General features: G+C 40.9%; 1 protein-coding gene across 1 annotated transcript in view; it reads right to left on the bottom strand.

The window, feature by feature from the left end:
- The window catches only part of ldlra (low density lipoprotein receptor a), a 29,068-nt gene extending 12,846 nt beyond the window's left edge, over positions 1 to 16,222 (bottom strand). The window contains exons 1-10 of the mRNA XM_041777722.1: positions 15,985 to 16,222; positions 5,029 to 5,154; positions 4,801 to 4,923; positions 4,310 to 4,690; positions 2,881 to 3,003; positions 2,648 to 2,770; positions 2,385 to 2,504; positions 1,000 to 1,125; positions 465 to 636; positions 150 to 377 (exon numbers count right to left, since the gene is read on the bottom strand). Of these exons, the coding sequence (XP_041633656.1) occupies positions 150 to 377; positions 465 to 636; positions 1,000 to 1,125; positions 2,385 to 2,504; positions 2,648 to 2,770; positions 2,881 to 3,003; positions 4,310 to 4,690; positions 4,801 to 4,923; positions 5,029 to 5,154; positions 15,985 to 16,042 (1,580 nt within the window). The 5' untranslated portion in view covers positions 16,043 to 16,222. The remainder of the gene's footprint in view (positions 1 to 149; positions 378 to 464; positions 637 to 999; positions 1,126 to 2,384; positions 2,505 to 2,647; positions 2,771 to 2,880; positions 3,004 to 4,309; positions 4,691 to 4,800; positions 4,924 to 5,028; positions 5,155 to 15,984) is intronic.
- Between the last annotated feature and the right edge of the window lie 1,598 nt (positions 16,223 to 17,820).

The raw sequence follows: 17,820 nt of genomic DNA, 5'->3' as shown, positions 1-17,820 counted from the left end.
GTTTCTTCTTGTTAAAAGGGTGTTTTCGTGTAAAATATTGGCTTAATATTGGGTTACTCTGAGTAACATTAAAGTCAGAGAAAGTAAAAATCAACAGGCTGTTGAGTACACAAACAAAACATGGAGGCCATGATGGCTCTGCGACTTACTTCCTGTGTGGATCGACCACAATGGCGCGAGGTTTTGATAGGTTTCTCCTGAAGAGAGTTTTGCGGCGGCTCCCATCAGCTGTGACCACAGAGATGCTGCTGCGGATGCTGTCAGTCCAGTACAGGTTACCGTGGACCCAGTCAAAGGCGATGCCTTCAGGAGCGTCAGTGCCGTTGTTTATGAGGGTGCTGTGATGTGACGTGTCATCAGCAGAGTCCATCGGAGCTCTGGATGGAAAGTAAAGAGACAGACGGTTGGAATGATGGGTAGATGGAAAGGGAGCGTTCGGATTGTTCAGATGCTTCATCTCTCACTTGTAGATCTTTTTGTGGGAGATGTCCGACCAGTAGATCTCTTTGCTCGCCATGTTCATGTCGACAGCTACGACGTTCTTCAGACGAGGGATCACCCTGGTGTACTCGCTTTTATCCAGAGTCATTTTTCTGACTTCATGGCGGTTGGTGAAAAAGAGGTAGGCTATTGTACCTACGACAGAAACATGTGAGGTATTATTTAAACATGCTTGACATCGATGATGTCCAGTTCTTTTACACTTTTCAATATCATGTTTTTAAAGTAGACACTGAATGCAAATGACCTACGACCCCTCAGGTAGCACTGCATTAAAAACTAAGATCACTCTGTCAGATTTTACAGGGTTGGTGTGGGGGTGCATTCGTGCCCATGGCATGGGTCACTTGCACATCTGTGAAGGCAGCATTGATACTGAGATGTACATATAGGTTTTGGAGCACAGTGTCTTTTTCAGGGACGTCTCTGCTTATTTCAGTGAGACAATGCCAAGCCATAATCTGAAGGAGGGTTAGCACACAGCGGTCTGATATTTACCAATGGCCTTGCACTCTCTGGTTGCTGGGTCAACTTGGTATCCCTCCTGACACTGACATTTAAAACTGCCGATCTGGTTGATGCAGATCTGGCTGCACGTGTCTGGTTCGGCGCATTCATCGATATCTGGAGAAAAGACAAGATGGAGAAATTAAACACATTTATAGAGTTGCAAACATCTGAGTCATTATGTAAATAAGATTTACAAGAGTCTCTCTTTATCTAACGTCAGAGGGAGTGCCAAAAGTTAGTGAAATAGTAAACGGATATCTTGTCATTTGTTTGCATGACTGAAGTTCAGGGTTGGCATTCAACCTTGTCCATTGTAAATACGGATGTCATGTTGTCTGACTGCTTTGTTCTGGGGTGTCATATTAAACATGCAGTGAGAAAATGTACAGTTTCAGTCCCAGTACACCCCTTGCTGCAGACAATGAATTATAGAAGAGCACTGTGTCTAAGGCTATGACTGTGGAGCTATTATTGTAGCAAAACTATTTGCAAAGATTTATACACATATCTGCAAATGCATGCACAAATCCACTAATGCATGCATGGGTATGCAAATATGTGCACAGATCTGCAGATGTGTACAAACATCCACAAATGCGTTATAATCTGCAAATATGTAGACCAATTTGTAATTGTGAACTCAGTTCATTTTGGTTCAGAAAACTCACTCTTTTCTGCTTCAAGTTGTCAAAATACTCACAAGCCATTAGTTACAACTGAAATCTGCCTCTCAGTTGGCTGTCATACACATGTGACTTTTGTAACACTGCTATGGAGCTATTATTGTTGCAAAATTATTTCCAAATGTGTAGATAGATCTACAAATGCTTGCACAGATCTGCAAATGTGTGCACAGATCTGCAAATGTGTGCAAGGATCGGTAAATGCACGCAAAGTTTTGCAAATATGTTTAAAAAAATGTGCAAATTTGTATAAAGATTAAAGGATACATTCACTAATCTGGTAATCAATCTACAGATTTGTGTACTGATCCACATACACTTTTGCAAATAGTTTTGAAACAATAAAGAAGTCAGAAAAATATTCTAAAAAGAATAAAATCTTAGCTAGCAGAATAGTCAAGAGAATCTACACCATTTTCTAGAATTTTGCACCAGTATCTAACTGTAATGTTTGCAAATAAGTGGTTCATTTTTTAATAATTGTAGCTGATAAATGAGTAAATGTGTTTTTTGACTAAATTTATGGCTTGTAGCTCATCCAGATAGCCCCTATCCTTTGTCAGGTACAGCAGCATGCTTATTTGTTGAAACTTGCAAACTTTTAGATTACTTCAAAACAAAGTACCACCAGGGACACAGCAGTTTTATTAAGGAATTTAAGCACAGAGTAGCTGTGTGGGTGGCTCTTACCTTCACATCGTTTTGTGTCCACCAGACGAAATCCAGCGGGGCACAGGCACTCGTAGCCGATCTTCAGGTCGTTGCAAATATGAGAGCAGCCTCCATTGTTGTACAGGCACTCATTGCTGCCTGTGGTGGGAAGAAGAAAAGGTTTACCATCTTTTTTTAGAGGATGTATCGTAACTAGCATTTTCACGCTGCAGACACTCTAATCAAATCCATAAAAGTAGTAATTAAGCCGACAGTTATGAATGAGAGGCCTCTGCACTCACGGCATTCCCTGAGAGGCTCATCTGACCAATCCCTGCAATCACGGCGTCTGTCACACACCCTCTCCATGCTAATACACTCTCCGCTGCGGCACTTAAACCTCGTGGGGCCCTCGCAGTGAGTTGCTGTGGATGAGATGGAAGGACAGATCCAGTTACAGACACAGACCAGTAATCTTGGAGTTTAATTGGCATACAGGGACCAAAGTGGGAAGGGGAGGGGAGATGATTGGTACCATTGACACAGTCGGTTTCATCGCTCATGTCCGCGCAGTTGTTGTGATGGTTGCACTGGAGGCTTCCGTGGATGCAGGTGCCATCGCCACATTGGAATTCATCAGGGCGACAGGTGGGACGGGCTAGAAGGATTCAACAGGAAGCAAGATGTGATGTCATGCATAAAAAAATCCATTATTACAGATTCAAAGACAATAGTTTGAGTTCATAAATCTCTCATTTTGGTCACTCAAGGAGGCTTTATCAAACTTGTGGCCACTTGCACTAGAAATAAACAACGCTATTAAGTTGTTTTCATGATTTTGCAGTCAAATTTTCATGGCCTTTTTTACTAAGAATGAATTTTAGCATGCATAGCTCCAAAAATTGTGCTTCTTTGGCTCCCAGGATTTGCCGCTACTCAGGGCTAAAACCCTGAAAAAGCTAGCTAATTATATCCAGATATGCTATTGTCTAGTTTGCTCTTGCATTTGAATGTAGAGAGAAGCTATGTGCACCTTTACTCTGAGTGGATGAAGCTGATGAAGATTAGTTCTGTCCACCTCAAGATGATGAGCTCGGAAGATTTTTACACTTTATTGTGAGTCCAGACTCAAAGAATGTGATACGCATTTTACTGTTAAAAACACAGCTTCTTCCCTGAGTGGAGAAAGTAATGACAACTACGAAAAAGCAACACGGGATCCTCGCAACATGCAATTGCTTCAGAATGTCTCCATACATGTGGATGAAATGTGATGCTGCTGACAGCCTCAGACACTCCTGATACCTTGTCATCCCCCTCTTTCCACACTCCAACTCAACACAAGCAACAGAGATGAAAATATAAACTGGGTGATTAGGTAAAAACACCATGCTGCGTTACTCTAGGCTGTTGTAGTGGTCAGGGAGGTCTCCAAGGGTCAGAAGAGTTGAAAACATGACTTGAAACATCTCTTTACCGCCACACTGCACGTTTAATGTTTGCAGGGAAGCTCAGACATTCTTCACAGGTCACATAAGCACAATTTTGTGGAGGAAAAAGCAAATAAATGGTTTGAGAGTCCCAACTTACAAACAAAATCGAAGCGTCTTGGTACCGGGAACAACTCCTGTCTGACCTTGAGGTGTACAGGTTACACCCTCACGTTGGGGTGCGTCACCATAGTAACCAAAAGCATTTAAAGAAACACTACACAGAGAGGCGCTCATTTATGGTTTCAATTAATTGCATGTGTTTTATAAATTTGACACTGTATTTTGTCCCAAATGCACAGGATTAGCAGGTGCAAAAACCATGCAATTCTGGCAACCAAGCCCTTAAGTTTTTAACAAGTCATGCAAGCTGATGCATAGCCTGTTCATTTACTCAGTACTCAGTATGACTCAAGTATTCACCCAGACCATGGTATAACACCTTGTAACCAACAGAAAAAGAACAAAACTTACCGCAATTAGCTTCATCCGATCGATCATGGCAGTCTGCACCTCCGTCACACTTCCAGCTACTGTGGATGCATTCTCCGCTGCCACATTTGAACTCCAAGGATGAGCAGTGATGTATAGGGGTAGCTCCAGGTCTTCTTGTGCCACAGTTCTTCGGCCACTCGTCTGAGCCGTCGGGACAGTCGGCGTCACCGTCGCATGCCCAAAGGTTTGGGATGCAAATGCTGTTGTTGCACTGGAAGGAGGAAGCACTGCAAGTCACAGGCGGGCAGGAGGCCTCATCACTGCCGTCGTCACAGTCCGCTTCATCATCGCACATGAACGAGGACGAGATGCACTGGCCATTTCCGCAGCGGAACTCGGAAGTTTTGCACTGCTTTGGCACTACAAGAGAGGATACATACTGTAAGCATCAAAAAGCCTTGAACAGTTAAGAACAAGCAGCAGGAAATCTTAATTTGTGGATGCTGGAGACTGTAGCTGATTCTACTTACCACATCTGTCTTCATCTGCTCCATTCTCACAGTCAGCTTTCCCATCACAGCGCCAAGAGCTCGGTATACACTGGTTAAGGCGGTCCGCACAGCTGAACTCTGTCGTTCTACATGTTCTGGCCGCTGGAGGTAAAATAGACAAGTCATCAGACTACGAAGCTGCAGGATTTACAGGTTTAATTGTAACGTTCTTCGTCTTTGTTATATCAAGCGATGTTGGCCACTCACAGCAGGTGCCGGGGAGTTCATCAGTGCCGTCGCCACAGTCGTCTGTACCATCACACGCCCATCTGGTGGTGATGCATTTACCGTTCCCACACTGGAACTGCCGGGTTCCACATGTAATCAACGCATCTGTGACAGGGAGACATTAGCACAGGTCAGCTACAAGAGACTTTAAGTTATCATCAATCAAGAGACAAAACTGGATGGTTTTCAGTGAACTGTGTGCTGAAAGCAATATCACAGAGCTAAGTTAGTCTGTTTACCACCTTTGTTAAGTGGTCTAACATGCTGACATTCTCTAGTTATTTCTTTGCATTTATAAGGAAAAGGATGTTACTATTATTTTTTTTTGTCATTCTACAAAGAACTCACACTATACTCATGGGGAACCATGAATATAGTTGGTTTATTCTTGGTTAGTCAAGGCATAACGGAAAACAGATAAGCAACCTATTGGTGGTGTTAGGGAAGACTAAAGATCACCAAACTCTCCAAGATTATCGTTAATTGACAGTGAATAAATGCTGAATCTAACAGCAATTCATCCAGTAGTCTGAAAGACATTTCAGTGACTGAACCTTGAGCCTCATGGTGAACAAGAGGGACAGTTTGGAAACCAAGGTTGACAGGATTTACCCTTCAGGACCACGAAGATTTAGACCAGCTTTCACTGCAACAATCAATTGAAAACCAATTGTTCTCCTGACTTTTTAAGAAACAGCCTTTTGATGAGGCTAGGGAAAACATTTGGGTATCACTGGATTTAGTAGGTTTTATCCTTTGAGTACTTTTCAGTTCTTTACCTTATTTAACAGCCAACCAGCAGTTGTAAAGGTAAGCCCCTGCAGTGACGTGTGAAAATATTTTGGGAACAGAAAAGTCAGTAGGATTAATCCTTTAGGACAGTGATTCCCAACCATTTTTCCTAGGAACTGCACCAATCCAGCTGATGACTATCACATCAAACCATCTTTAAAATGGAATAAAAGGTGAACCAATCTGTGGAGTGAAGAAACTTTAAGGTGTCAACAAAGATAGTATGATGTATCTTCAAAGGACCCGAAATAATTGTGCTGTTTTAAAGGCCAGAATTCACAAACCAACCAATCTTGGCATTTCATCCAGCTGGCAAAAGGGGATCACCAAGTCAGTAGGATTTATCCCCAGGGGGGCATGAATACGCCTATAATTCTTCATCCAACTGTTCAATCCATGCCATCCTAAAATACCTGTCAAGGTCTTAAACTTGAAATCAAATTAAATAAGAAGTGAACATATATGTGGCGTCAAAAGTCCTAAGGGTACCATCAAAGTTAGTATGATGTATCTTCAGGGCATCAGGAATAATTGTGCAAATCCTAAAGGCCATATTGTTTCCAACCACACAAAAAATGAACTAAACAACTAACTAACCTAGACATTTCAACCAGATGAAGATGTATCAGAACCATAACAGGATCACTAGTCAGTTGGATTTATCCTCAGAGGAGAATGAATATGCTCACCATTCTTTATGACAACAATCTATCCAACTGTTCAAGGGCATGCCATCCTGAAATAGGGGACGAGGTCTTCAAACCGGCTTGATTGTAAATGTATAGGTGGTGCTGTATGAGAAGTTAGAACATTTTCCAAGTCAGAAGGGTTTATCCTAGGGGGATTGAGTATATCTGCACCAATCTATCCTGTGACTCTCTAATCAAACCATCTTCAAAACTGAATAAATGTGAACCTATATGTGGTGTCAAAAATCCTAAGGGTACCATCAAAGTTAGGATGATGTAACTTCAGGGGACCAGGAAGAGGAGCATGAATATGCTCACCATTTTTTATGACAATAATCTATCCAACTGTTCAAGGCACGTCATCCTAAAATAGGGGTCAAGGTCTTCAAATCAACTTGAATTTGAACCCATATTTTAAGACAGAAGGGTTGATCCCCTGAGGACTAAGAATAGCTATACCAATACATCCAGGACTAGGAATAATTGTGAAAATTCTGAAGGTTATAATTCCCCCTGTTGTTTTCAAGGTACGCCAAAAAAATCTAACTAAACAAGACATTTCAACTTGCTGGTGATGTATCAGAACCTAAGAGGATCACCAGACTCAGAGGGATTTATCCCCAGGGGAGCATGAATATGTCTACCATTTTTATGACCACTGTGCCTAAATGCTCATCAAGGTTTTCATATCAACTGTAGAATCTAAACCTTTATTGGTGCTTTATGAACTTTCCAAAATTTCTAAAGTTAAATGGGTTCATCCCACGGGGACAAAGAATATCTGTATCAATTAAACCACATTAAAAACAACTTTAAAGTACAACGTGAACCTGATTGGGACTGGAAAAACTTAAGACTTAACTAACTAGCCTTGACATTTCACCCAGCTGGTGACCTAAAGGGGAGCACCAAAGTTGGTAGGATTTATCCCCAGGGGAGCACGACCATGTCTGCCATTCTTAATGACCATAATCTATCCACGTGCTCAAGGCTTGCCACCAAAAATAGTTGTGAAGATATTCCAATCAACTCTAGAATTTAAAGATATAGTAAGTAGGTGGTGCTTTATAAGACAGTGGACATTTTCAAAGTTAGAAGGGTTCATCCTCTGTGGACTAAGAATAAAAGACATTTTACATAAGTGCTGACCATCTGTGCAATATTCATCTGCATTCATCCACAGCTGATGAGAAATTTCCTTCTGGACTAAAAGACTTTGGCTGAACTTCACGTCTAAATCCTCAGTTGAGTTTCATCACAGTTTGGGCGGAGCTATTTCTGCAGGCATGGCGATAAATCTGCTTCCAGAGCAGAAAAGGCCCTGGAGGTAATCGCTCTAACATGTCACACACATGCACAAACCCACACGTGCCTGCTTTTTGTTTAAACAGCGCTGATAAACGGCCTCACTGGGAGTCAAACAGGGATACAGTACCGACGATAACAGCCCACCCTGCTTTTATCAGGCTTCAGGAAGAAGCTGCTGATACGGCGAGTTCATAACCACAACACAGATCTCATCATACTGCGGCGTTCACGGCTGAAAATCAGACGCTGAAGACAGAGAGACGCCCTCCCAACCCCCATCTTTAATGCAGCCGATGAAGCCGCTGAACTGGAAGGAGCAATTAGTCTGTACAGCAGAGAAAAGGTACTCCAGGCCATTCCTCACTCTGGCCCCAACTGGGGGCTCCAGACCCCGGACCGCCACCTGTTTCTGAGAAAGAGGGGGCAGAGGGAGGTGCTTACCACCAGACAGCTGCTTTAAAGCATCAGGATAACCAAATAAAATAGGAGCAAGAAGGGCTGGGAAATGTAAAGAGGTTTAAAGATAGATACAGATATATTTAAAGAGTTATAGGGTAGAAAAAGTGAGTTCATTGTTTTTAAATAACCCAAAAATTGCAGGCAAACTTCTGCACACTGCTCAACTCATTGGCAACACTGGGAAAAGTAGCTTTAATAGGCTCGCTCCTTGCTAGTTGCATCCACTTTTTCAAAAGTTGCCAACGTATTTGTGCAACTTAGACATTGCTCTCTCTTCAACTGAGGATCATGACGTTTCTGATACTATGGATCATCAAAATAATAAAGATTTGATCATTTTGGAGAAGGGCTAAATGATAGCCAAAAATAATCTAATTGCAATTTTTTCCTGCAATATTGCGATTGTGATTTGAAATGTGACTATTTAGGTTCCTTTTTTCTGTTGTTCAACAAACATGAGCAAGAAATCATTCGATATTATAACAAGTACAATATTAGATAAGTTAAACTAGGGCTAAATTTAGAATTAAAAGATCTTACTGTTATTTTGGCTCATATAGAAATTTTGATATCAATTGCTTTATTGAAGGGGAGGATTATTTCTCATATTCTCAGTTTGATGAAAAAAAATAAATGCGTGAGCAAGAAAAGTACGATTTTTGTAAAAAAGAAAAGAAAAGAAAAAAGATACTTGAAGGTTCGAATAACATATAGAGTAGTGATAACGCGTGCCTCTAGAGCCACGTGGTTCTTTTTTTGTCTTCATTTTAAATATCATTCCCCTAGAAAACCTTAAATAAGGTAAACTTTTTGCCATTTTTCATCATTTTTCCCACTTTTTACCTATTTAAGCAACGTTTTGCCTTTGAAAACTGCTTTTTTGCTACTTTTTGCCCATTTTTGCCACTTTTATCCCATTTTTGCCAATCAGAGCTATCTTTTGCCATTTAATAACACTTTCTCCCAACCTTTTTGCCCATTTTACACTTTTTTCTTATTACCCATTTTTTGCCACTTTTATCCCATTTTTGCCCTTTTTCACCCTTTTCTCTGCATTTTCACCCAGTTAAGCTACCTTTTGTCATTAAATACCACTTTTTCCTAATTTTTTCCAATTGTTGCCAATCTTGACTGCCTTTTGCCATTTTAGTCACTTTTCTCTAATTTTTTTTTCAGGGATTTGCCACTTTTGAACCATTTTATGCCAACTGTAACTCTTTGTTTAGTGACTTCTCACTCATTTTTGCTACTTTCTGACTCTTTTTCCACTTTTCCTCCCCATTTTCACCCCTTTTGACCCATTTTGGTTGTTTTTTGACCATTTTTGCCAACTTAAACTTACTTACTTCAACAGCATTTCTTGTGTCCAGGCCTCTTCACCCCTTGGTAACACACCCGGAGGTTTTTGGGCCAGTACGACCAGGGGCTCGTGCTTTCTCACCACATCCACCTCTTCCTCCACCCTAAAGGTGTGGACTTTACAACACATTATTTTGGGCATGAGAAGACATGTAGAGCAGTGGCTCTAAACTGGTGTTGCCATAGGATCCACCACCCACTGTAATGTGAAGTAGGGACCCAAATTTCTGTTTTTTTTTTTTCAATAATTCAACGAAAAATGCTGAAATTTGGACCTTGGAAGGAATGCAACAAAAGACTGAACAAAGAGACTGGCAAACACTTTGGGAGGACATGCATGCAAACATTTTATTTCACTATGTTTTACCATTAGAACACTTTTTTTTAACAGGTGACAAGACATTTACAAATTTTCCATTCAAGATAACAGGAGAAGATCTCAAGAAAACAATCCGAATTTCCCGAATTGTTTCATTTTTTGAGGGTTCTTTTGCCTTCATGGTGTAATGGTAGCCAAGAAAACTGATTAACCAACATTCATGAAATAAATGAAGAATTCTGGGTCATGATATCTCCTAAGGAGGAGGTGTTGGGTCCTGATGCCTGACCAGTTGAGAACCACTGATTTAGAGCATCCTCATTCTCACCTGATGGGCAGACTTACTCGCCACGTCTAGGCCTAACTTCAGCCTCAATTTCTGGTCCAAACGTGCCTAAAAGTTCTGTACAGTTCTGTGCATCAACTGACGACTTTTTCTTTGGTCATCCTTAAACTAGAGAGTTCGTTTTAAGGTCTTAGGTTTTTGCATCTGACTAGGTTTATATATAGATATCCTTATCAGTATCAGTATCAGCTAAAAACAATTTGTTAATATTGGCATATCAAAAATCAGATACAAGTAAATATTCAATGTTGTGCATCCAAAAATACCTGCCTACATGTGGACTAGGCCTTAGCTTGCAATTTTTGATCACTAAAGCTAAAAAAATGCCCAATATTTGGTGTCTAAACCTTTTATTTTTGTCGCTGTGGCATCAAACAGGTTTCAAAATGTTCTGAATTTATTTGATTCATATCAATATTTTATAATTTTGGTATTGGGATAGCTATTTTTCATTTCTGTACAGAAAATACAACGTGGAGTTATATTTGGTCCATATTGCCCAGCCCTAGAACTTATCATTAAACCAGATAATATAATATTAATGGGATGTGCATTTTCATGATTCTCTGCCCAGCAGGAATAAACCTGGAAAGACGAATCATAAATAATGCAGGTCTGTTCCTTCTAGCGAATGAATCATAACGACGTCTTTATGAAGTCAGACATCTGTTAGTCAGGGTTCGTACTCCCACTGTCATTAAAATGTCCGTTAAAGGCGTGGCTGAGCTTATCTGCAGGATGAGGAAATGATTTTATCACTGTTGTAGTATTTTTATACCAGTACTATAAAAGTGAACTGACTTTTAGCATAGTGCAGGGTGTTAATGATGCAAGATTTGAAGTTTGGTTCTATTCTAGTAAGAATTAAAAGATTATTGATGCTTTTTTGGAAGCCAAAGCCATAAAAATAAAGTCATAGGTGTCTAAAGGTGAGTAAAACTGTGTTTAAATCCAGGTTAGGCTCCTTTAATCCATCAGAATCCCAGCGTGGCTGTGCATTTGTGCAATTTAGACCGTTTAAAGTAGTTTGCTTGCTTTTTGTGATGGGTTTATTCCTCTCTAATGCATCTGCATTAAGAAACAGCCTTTTTAAAGCTTCTGTACTTGCTCCTGACACTTGTTTGAAGAATCTGACAGCCTCTGGCGCAAAATAAAATCTTCTTTCACCTGTAAAGCCGATCATTTCTTTATATGTGAAAGGGTTTGTGTTATTGCCCCGTGAACCCCGTGACCCTCTGATTCTTCTTACAAAAGACAGAAAACAAACGCTGAAAGGCTTCGCCTTCAACTTCAATTCAGAACGCTAGAAAAAGGGAAAACACCCTGAACACGACGTTTTCTCTTTATAGATCTTGTCTCATTCCATGAAAGCGACGGCTCGTTACCTAAAATCAACTTCATGCTGGCTGTTTGCTTAAAGGGCTTAAAGTTCAGACCTTGGCAGATAAACTGGACCAAATGGCAGTGTTATTGATTCTGCTTCTGTTTGTTGCCCAGTCTGTGACTTCTACTGGGTTTAACTTTGTGTTCATCAGGGAGCAGGAACAGATCCAGATCTCCGCTGAAATGCTTCTTCTATTAGGCGTCTCTTTGTGTCACTTTGAGGTGATAAATCAGCGTCAACTCTGGTCCTGGAGATGCAAACATTTCACAATAATTGGGACAGACAGGTTTTTACATGTCAGCATGAAGGCAGGAATATTTGGGCCAATTTTAAAGGCCATCAAAGATCAAACCATTGTCAAGACATGCTATGAAATATCAGCCAGGTAGCGGTAAAAGTTTACGTTGAGGTCAGACTACAGATAAGTGTGATTATAGCCATCAGTCGTACGGTTTCAGGACTTAAATTAGGCCATTTCATCCTGAGTTTCAGGTCATCTGAATCCTTTGGTGATGTTCTGAGTGCCTGAACTGACTTGATTGTTTTGATTAAAGAGGGTAGGACTAGACAGCTTCATCCAATCAGATCCAGACAAAATTTTTCTGATGTTATAACAGGTTTAAAGTCTCAACTATTGAGGCCACATCAGGGACGTCTCATAAATCTCCAAGGGATCACCAAATATGTCAGGATTTATATGCAACAAGCAAAGAATGCCAGGAAGAATCCATCTTTAAGGACTATAACTGTCTTTTTTGTCACTTTTAGACAATAAATCTGTACAAGTTCCATTTTTCAGGGGCTGAATAGTTTGCAGCACTTGGTACGGACATGTTTAAACCCTCACATACCCCCAGGAGAGCATCAATATTTATACCAATCTACACAGTCCTAATACATCTCATTGTTGTCAGGACATGCCACTGAATGTCAAACAGCTACAGTGATGGAGAGGTGCCATTATGGCAGACTGGGTTGTGTGTTTGCTGCGTGACAGCTGCAGCACGTGTCAGCTCCAGCTCACGCCATCACAGCTGAGCTGCATGTTGGCTGTCTCTCTTTGCCGTCACAGCAAAGAGAAGCAGCCAAGAGAAGTTTTACCTCTGTAAATCTGTCTACAAGTGACCTGAATGGTTGCAAAGTCAAACTGAGACCTAAAATGCTCAGAACAAAAGCAAACAAAGTAAGGCTTCGCCATGTAAATGCAAAACAGGGCTTTTATTTTGAAAAACACATAACATGATAGTGTAATTAAGCTGTGTCTTCCCCAGGACAGAGTGATGTGGAAACAGAAAGCTCAACATTTATACTCATGTGGAGATATATCTGCTAAATGGCTCATGGAAAAAATAGGCAAGCCTATTTGCCTATTCTATTCTTTAGATCAGGGGTTCCCAAACTTTTGAGCCTTTGACCCCCAAAATAAACGGGTGCGGAGACCAGGGAACAATTTTGCAGAAAGCATCAGAAAAAAAAAAAAATTTAGGGAGATTTGTAAACCTTACTTACATTTAGACATAGATCTCACTTAATAACAATAATTTTATTTTAAATTATACGCATTTTAGGTTATATTTTACAATACTGATTAAAAATATCACTAAGAATCATTTTATTTATTTATTTATTTTGATGATGCGTTACTTTGGTAACCACTGCTCAAGATCAGGGGCGGACAACTGGAGCCCAGAGGCGACGTGCTGCCCCCCTTTTTTCATTCAAAGCGGCCCTCGAGTGTATTTCAGACATCAATAACTCCAAACGTGGCAGAAGTGCTTTTGTCATCAGGAAACACATTCTACCAATGTGCCTATGATATCTGCTTAAACAGGGTAGATGTGGCTCTTCATCACTTGTTTTTCTGTCTGTTTAGGTCGAGAGATGCAGAAGGCTCACGGAAAAAATAGGCTGGCCTTCTTTTCTCTAGATCAAGGGAGAGTAACTGGGGGACCTGGGGCCAGTTTCAGCCCCCTTTCTCGCTCAAAGCGGCCCTCCAGTGTATTTCAGACATCAATAACTCCAAATGTAGCAAAAACCTGGCAAAATATCTGCTTATGAAAACATAAAAATCAGAAGTGCTTCTGCTTTTAGACTTCATCAGAGTTATAAGGAAACACAATGCATTTCATTCTACCAATGTGCTCATCATATCTGCTTAAACAAGGTAAATGTGGCTCTTTATTGATTGTTTTCCTGTTCTTTTTGGCCGAGAGTTGACACTGTCCCTGACGTTGTCAGTGTGTGTTCTGTGTCCATAATCTTCCAAAAAATGTGTGAAAATAAGAACACAAACGTTATGTTTGAATAATGATTGGATGATGAATATATTTGGGGTGCAAATATTGAATGTATTTGATTGTGTAAGTAGAATAAATATGCAAGTAATTCCTTAACTATACACACATGGATGTTCAAGTACAATTAGCAATGTGTTGCGATAAAAAAAGAACTTTGTTGCGTAAGCTCTTATGTAAAACCACATTCATTCAAAGAAAAGAGTCGATGACTTCTGATAATTTTCTGTTTATGTGTTGAGGTACCTGGAATAAGGCGGCCTATTGTGCATGACCCTGTCAGTAACATTAATGATTAATCATGTCACAGAATTCAGACGTAACTTTCTTTGAAGCGCAGAGATTGATCTGCAGTCTGAGCAAACAAAAACACATGAAACCGCAGGATGCTGCAGCCTCAATAACAGCGACACTCCAACACATTCAAACTGCACATAAAGAGACTTAGCAGAGCTAAATCCATTAAATCAGACTTTGCAAGCATCTAAGAGGTAAAGACTTTTAAAACACTATATTTCCTCTTAAATGTAAAGATGCAGGAACCATTTAGGCACCAGCATCATTTAGAAAGTGTTGATTTAGCACCAGCATCAGAAAAACAAATACCCAACACCAGTCATGGTGCATGACAACTGAGGACACTCATGACTTCACAAGGGTTTAGTTAAGACATTTGTATAAGCAAGCAATGTGTGCAAAATTACACCAAGACATGCAAACTAAAAATTAAATGTGGATATTCTTGTTTGTTTGAAGAGGGAAGTCTCTGGGGTTCATGGTCGTCTATTGTGTTCCCATAATGCACATCTCTCTTGTCACTTCAGGGTAATAAATCAGCTCAAATTCCATTTTTAAAGAGCCAACTACTTCCCAACATTCGGGACGGACACGTTCAAAAACCACACACGGATCTGTGAGATCGTGGTGTCGAAATCCGTGTGACCAGTTCCAACATGTTTCACCACACACCATTTCCCAGAACCAACACACTGGGAACCCGTCTGACAGCAACTTCACATCAAACCGGGTGTACAACCAAAACTTGAGGAATGCCGCACGCAGCGGGACAATGTGAGTGTTTGTACTGGAGGAAGAGTTGGAGGGCTTCCATTCATAACCACAACGTGGGGCGTTTAGGGTAATGGCTGGATATTGCATCATGTAGAGCAAATATATCATGAAGCCGAGCTGCAGCATTCGGTCAAGTTCATCCAAATGTTCCCTCCGATGGATTTGCTGCAGGGATTTAAAGTGGCGCCCAATTCTCACATCATGAATGGCTTCAGAGAGCAGCTTTTCAGAAACCCCGCTTGACATCTTTGCACAGACTGTATTCACACTGCTAGACGCTCATTGGCTGCACAACCTGCTGAGCGCCAGTGAATGAAAAGCATTCAGCTCCATTCAAAAAGTGGCATGGATTAAATAAAAAACTATGACGGACAACTTTTACTCACTCTTAAGTCACTGAAAAGCACTTTAAGTAAAAAATAAAGGAGTAATGTGCCATTTTAGATCATATCTAGATCATTAAAATGAATTTCAGTGCAAAAGCAAAGCATGAGCTGCACATCTAGTTAGCTCATTTTCTCCTATTTTTCCCTTTAAATCTTTATTGCAACAGCATGCAGCATCATGAAAGCATTCTAAATGAACACATGAAAGAGTTATAATGATCAAAAATGAGCCTGAGTGGGGGTAAAATATGCATTGTGTAGGAAGCAGCAGCAGAAATTTGACCTACATTCTGAGTGTAATTGCGCCCTCCCCCCATCACCTTGCATCCTGTGCTGTCAGAGGAGTGGGCAATTTAAACCCACACCTCAAAATACGTTACAAAACCACATTTATCAACCGTTTTAGTCACATTTGTCCACACAAAAACATTTATTTTAAACACACATGTGATTTATATTGATTTAAAATAGATGCCATGTGAAAATCAAGCGTCTAAATGACATAATTAGAGCAATAAAGGAACTTACTTGTGTGAATAAGAGAGCAGCAGAGGAGCAACAATGAGGCGAGACGCGCCAGTCCCATGTTTTCCAGGCGGACTGGAATTAGCACGAGCACGTTCAATGATACTGTAATTAATAATAATGACCCTGTTGGAGCGCTGGCTGCTGATTGGCACTTCAACACTGGTGTCAGAGGATCTACTTTACGCCTCCGCGTGCTCTGCTGTGTAAAGATGCTCGCGCTGAAGGACCTGAGGAGGGATGCTCGGCACACTGTAATGTTTGACAACAACATCAGACCCATTTCAATGTGGTCCAGCAGAGGGCGGAGCCAAGAGGGGCCCGAGAGGGGGAAGGCGGGCTCGGGAGTGGTGTGATTCCAGAGGCACACAGCCCCCAACAATCCGCGGGGTGGAGCCCTGAGGGGAGCGGTTTTACTACGATTAACCCCTTCAGAGAGGCTGCAGTGGGATGGAGGTGTAGTTTCAGACCCTGGGGGGGGGAACCCAATCAGACTGATTCATTCATACAGGGGCAGAGGCAGAAATCTGGAGGAAATCTTCTCACAGGTGTCGAAAATGGGTAATGTATGGACGCCCAAAGCTGCCAGTAAAATATTTTATTAATTGCATCAAAAATGTTGCAGGTTTAAGATGTTTCTATCAAGTCCACAGCTGAGATTATGGCCAGAAAGTCACAGTTAAAGGATGTCAGGAGTAAATACGGAGGCCCATTGCTGCCAACACAATAATTGATAAATGCCACGAGACTAAAATGTCCCTAAGACATAGATGGCCTTGTGGGTAAAGCCTGATGTATGCTTCTGTGTTGCGTTGACGGCGTAGCTGCGCCTAGCCCTCTGTATCGACGCGGACCCCTACGCCGTAGCCTGACGCGCACCTCCAAAATAAATCCTAACTACGCTTTGCGGTGATGCGGACCCAAGGTTATTATAATTAACTAAAACTAACTAAATAACAAAGGGAGGGGAGTATGCCATGTTGGTGAAGGACATGCGAAGTATTGACGTGGAAAAACATTTTCAATACTTCCAAATGACACGTGAAAACTTTGATGATCTAGTTGGGCGCCTAGCCCCACTCCTTCTCCACTCTGGGAGTCACCGCTCATCTGTCAACGCTGCACAGAGGAACAAAATGCAGGTCGGTGTCACATTTAATGCGGGTCGATGTGAAAAATACATGCCAGTGTTTTGTGCGACATCAGGACGCAAAGCGGAGTCCGCACTGTTGTAAAATTTGAGCTTTGCACGCACGGGCCTTGCGGATGTCCGCGCGGACCTCCACGGAGTTCGTTCCGCGTACGTCCTGCCCGAGTATGTTTGGGCCTTAAGGCAGCCTGTGGCTCCTTTCCTGCATGTCTCTCCCCCACTCTCACCCCTGTTTTTATCCTCCTCAAAAAATAAGTAAAGGCTAAACATGCCCAAAAATAAATTTTATACAAAGGAAAATAAAATGTCCCTGTCACAAGTTTGAATAAAAAGATATAACACTTTTACTTCTGAAATTAAAGTCACATTTTGAGGTCTTGAAAGCTTAAAGCTGCCAGTATTTTTTTTATTTCCTTAGAAATAAAGATCACTGATTTATTTACAATTGTGCTTTTTCCAGTTTTAGTAAATAAGTCGGTTTTCATCTTTATTTTACCTTTAAATTTGATCTTCATAACAGCTATAAGAATTAACGTTAAGGGTGTAAAACTAGCTCGAAAAATTAAATAATGTTTCATCTTTCAAGTATCAGACAAGGTAAAGAGTCGCGTCACAAATAAGGCTCAAATAATTTTAGATTTAAGGATGTTATTAAAGCTTTGCCAATGAAATAAGAATGAAAAATCTGT

This window comes from Cheilinus undulatus, linkage group 21 (genome assembly GCF_018320785.1).
Source record: "Cheilinus undulatus linkage group 21, ASM1832078v1, whole genome shotgun sequence".
In the NCBI taxonomy this organism is placed as follows: domain Eukaryota; kingdom Metazoa; phylum Chordata; class Actinopteri; order Labriformes; family Labridae; genus Cheilinus; species Cheilinus undulatus.
The sequence above is the reverse complement of the archived record's forward strand: the minus strand, read 5'-3'. Positions and strand labels throughout refer to the sequence as shown.